The 2,748-nt window shown below is 50.0% G+C and overlaps 1 protein-coding gene across 1 annotated transcript; it reads left to right on the top strand.

Moving 5' to 3' along the window:
• Positions 1 to 816: 816 nt before the first annotated feature.
• LOC108835724 (uncharacterized) lies at positions 817 to 2,748 on the top strand. Its single transcript, XM_056992694.1, has 3 exons — positions 817 to 947; positions 1,038 to 1,822; positions 1,915 to 2,748. The coding sequence occupies exons 1-3, from the start codon at positions 872 to 874 to the stop codon at positions 2,611 to 2,613; spliced, it is 1,560 nt and encodes a 519-aa protein (XP_056848674.1). The 5' UTR covers positions 817 to 871; the 3' UTR covers positions 2,614 to 2,748.

The raw sequence follows: 2,748 nt of genomic DNA, 5'->3' as shown, positions 1-2,748 counted from the left end.
CCAGCGGGAAGGTTGGGAGAGCTGCTGTGAGGATGGAGATTGGAGGAAACGAGTCCGTTGCGAGTTACGGGATCTCAGGTAGAGATATCGGCGGTCGTTCGAGCGCTTCTAATGAAAAGATTTGTCGATTGACTCCATTCGTTTGCAGTGGTCTTGAAGGAGCGATCGCACAGCTCCGTGATTTGTCCCCGGAGTTGGCTCGGCCATCGGTGGTGGAGGGACAGGTCTGGGATGACGTTCGGCCGACCGAATCAACTTTCAAGAGTGTGTCTTCACTGTTGAGAGAATGTCGAGCGCGTGGTGTTGAGTTTATCATCCCGCAGCCCGACCAGCGTCCTTGGGCTCCACCAATGGGTTATTGTTGCGTTTATGAGTCGTTCTTCCAGAAAGATTCGAAGCTGTGGTTCCCGATCCCACGCTTGGTCACTTCTTACTGCGCGCGCCGGGATATAGCTTTAACTCAGCTGATGGTTGGGATCGTGAGGATCGCTGTCGCACTGATGGTAATTGCTGCAGAGATCGATGTGTCGATGTCTGTCCGTATTTTCGAAGAGTTGACGCAGCCACAACCGAAACCGCACGGTTTTCTATCGATGCAGATGCGCACCGGGGTTAACGTCTTGACTGGTCATCCTGGGACGAAGTCTTGGCAACGCTCGTATTTTTATGTCAGAGCTAACGGTGCTGCCTTTGAAGTTCCTCCACCCGAAAGCTCTCGTGTTTTGTGGAATCCCGAAATTGGTAATAAGTTGATACTGAGATATTGAAGTCTCGGTATGAGTTCTAACTTTGTATCTTTCTTGATTTTGCAGTTGCTCACCCGAACATCGCCAGTCCTCAGGATGATTTCTGGAACGATCTTCTAAAGGTCATGGTGCTTGAGGAGCAAGAATGGGCGAGCTTCGATCGTCAAAGGGTCGATCGCCAGCGCGAACGTATCGCAAGAGGTTCGTTTCCGTTGCTTCACACAATTACTTTATTTTTGTTTCTCTGTCTCCGACGCTGACTGTCTTTGCTCTTCTCTTTTTTTTTATTAGCTGATTGGTCGATGGACGTTCCGTGCTTGGTAGGACCCGGAAAAAGGCTAAAGCTTCCACTTATGGGGAAGGCTCCGAAAGCGTGCCCAAGTTACGGTGAGATTCTTCGCGCCCAATTGAGGGGGAAGAGCTTTGGTTCTACGTCTGTGCCCGAGAAGAAGGAAGCTGAGCTTCAGGGGTCGCTGGTAGGAGTGACGACGACTGTTTCTACCGATCCGCTGGTCGAGGGTGCAAACGACGGGCGACTGATCGAACCTGCTCTGGAAGCTGACCAATCGAAGAAGAAGAAAAAGAGGAAGAAGAAGAGAACCGATAGGAGAGTGGCGGACAACTCCGATGGTGAGACTGATCCGGTTGAGAAAGAAGTGGTATCGGGTGATCGTTCTATCGATCAGGTGGATGAAAATGGAGATCCTATTGAGAAGGGATCTGTCGCATCGGCTGTTGGGAAAAGGAAGGACCCGATCGGCGAGAGTTCTCTGGAACCTAGGGGCAAAATATTGAAGACGCTACATGACCATCTTATTTCCTCTTCCAAGGAGATTGCTCTTCCTGCTTCTCATCTACTGCCTTGGGGAGGTTTGGGTCCTCCATCCAGCAAGCTTCCATCAGCCTCATCCGAGCGTTGGACTTTCTGTCATGACGCCGATGGGTCGTTTGTTAACGATCCTGACGCATGCGCCAAGTTGGTAAGCCAGATCCGAGTCGATGGGCGTATGATGCCGCCGGTTTCTGAGCTCGTGTTTCCGGATGGATTCATTCGGTCGGCCCAAGCAGATGTTGAGGTATGCGTCTGGCTAATGATTATATCCTGTTATACCTTTGTCGTTCGTCTGATCACTGCTTTCTCTTTGTTTTTCTGTGTTTCTACTTGCAGGCTATTTTCCGTAAAAACTTGCTTGTATGGGACTATGAACGGACGCTCAGGAGTATGTCTTCGGATCTTGCGACAGCGGGAGCTGAAATTGAAGCCAAAGATGCGGAGATTGATAGGCTGAAGGGGAGAGCTCTCGAGAAATCTAAGGAAATGATTGCCGAGCGTAGCCGTTACTCTCTCGAACGCAAGCAAGATGCTCGAGCGACCAAGGACCTTAAGGAAGCACTGGCGATCGCTCATAGTAAGGTTGCTCGATTGGAGGCGGAGGCTGAGGATCTGAAGAAGACGATGGAATTCGCAAAACAGGTGCATCGACGCGACATCGCTTCTCAGACGAGCCGTATCTCGGCTGCGGCGAACGAATGCTTCGATAAGTTCAGGAGGTATATGATTGATCGGGACAGACGTGAAGAGAAACTTATTCTTCACAGTGAGGCCTCCGGGACTTTAGCTTCGATGGATGTACTGAAAGATTTTGGTACGACCATCCCAAAGGAGCTCATCGATACCTTGACTGCTAACGAGGCGGAGTTCAGGAGAGAGATGGAGGAAGTTACCGTCGAGGTTATCACGGAGCAGGACTTCGTTCTTCCTCGCTTCTCCAGTCTTGTCGTATCCCCAGGTTTGAACCAATCTGACTCGAGCCAGGAGCCTACGGCCGCGGCAACAGGTGCTTCCTCTTCTGACAAGGTTGCCTGAAGATCGATCGCTGGAGACTGATCAGCTGTGTGTTGTTGTTTCATTATTTACACTATGTTGTCACTTTTTCTTTAGACATCTTCTTTGAGTTTGTTGTACTCTTTAGACATCTTTTTCTGTCCCTTTTTTTTTGTA

This window comes from Raphanus sativus, chromosome 8 (genome assembly GCF_000801105.2).
Source record: "Raphanus sativus cultivar WK10039 chromosome 8, ASM80110v3, whole genome shotgun sequence".
Lineage (NCBI taxonomy): Eukaryota > Viridiplantae > Streptophyta > Magnoliopsida > Brassicales > Brassicaceae > Raphanus > Raphanus sativus.
The sequence above is the reverse complement of the archived record's forward strand: the minus strand, read 5'-3'. Positions and strand labels throughout refer to the sequence as shown.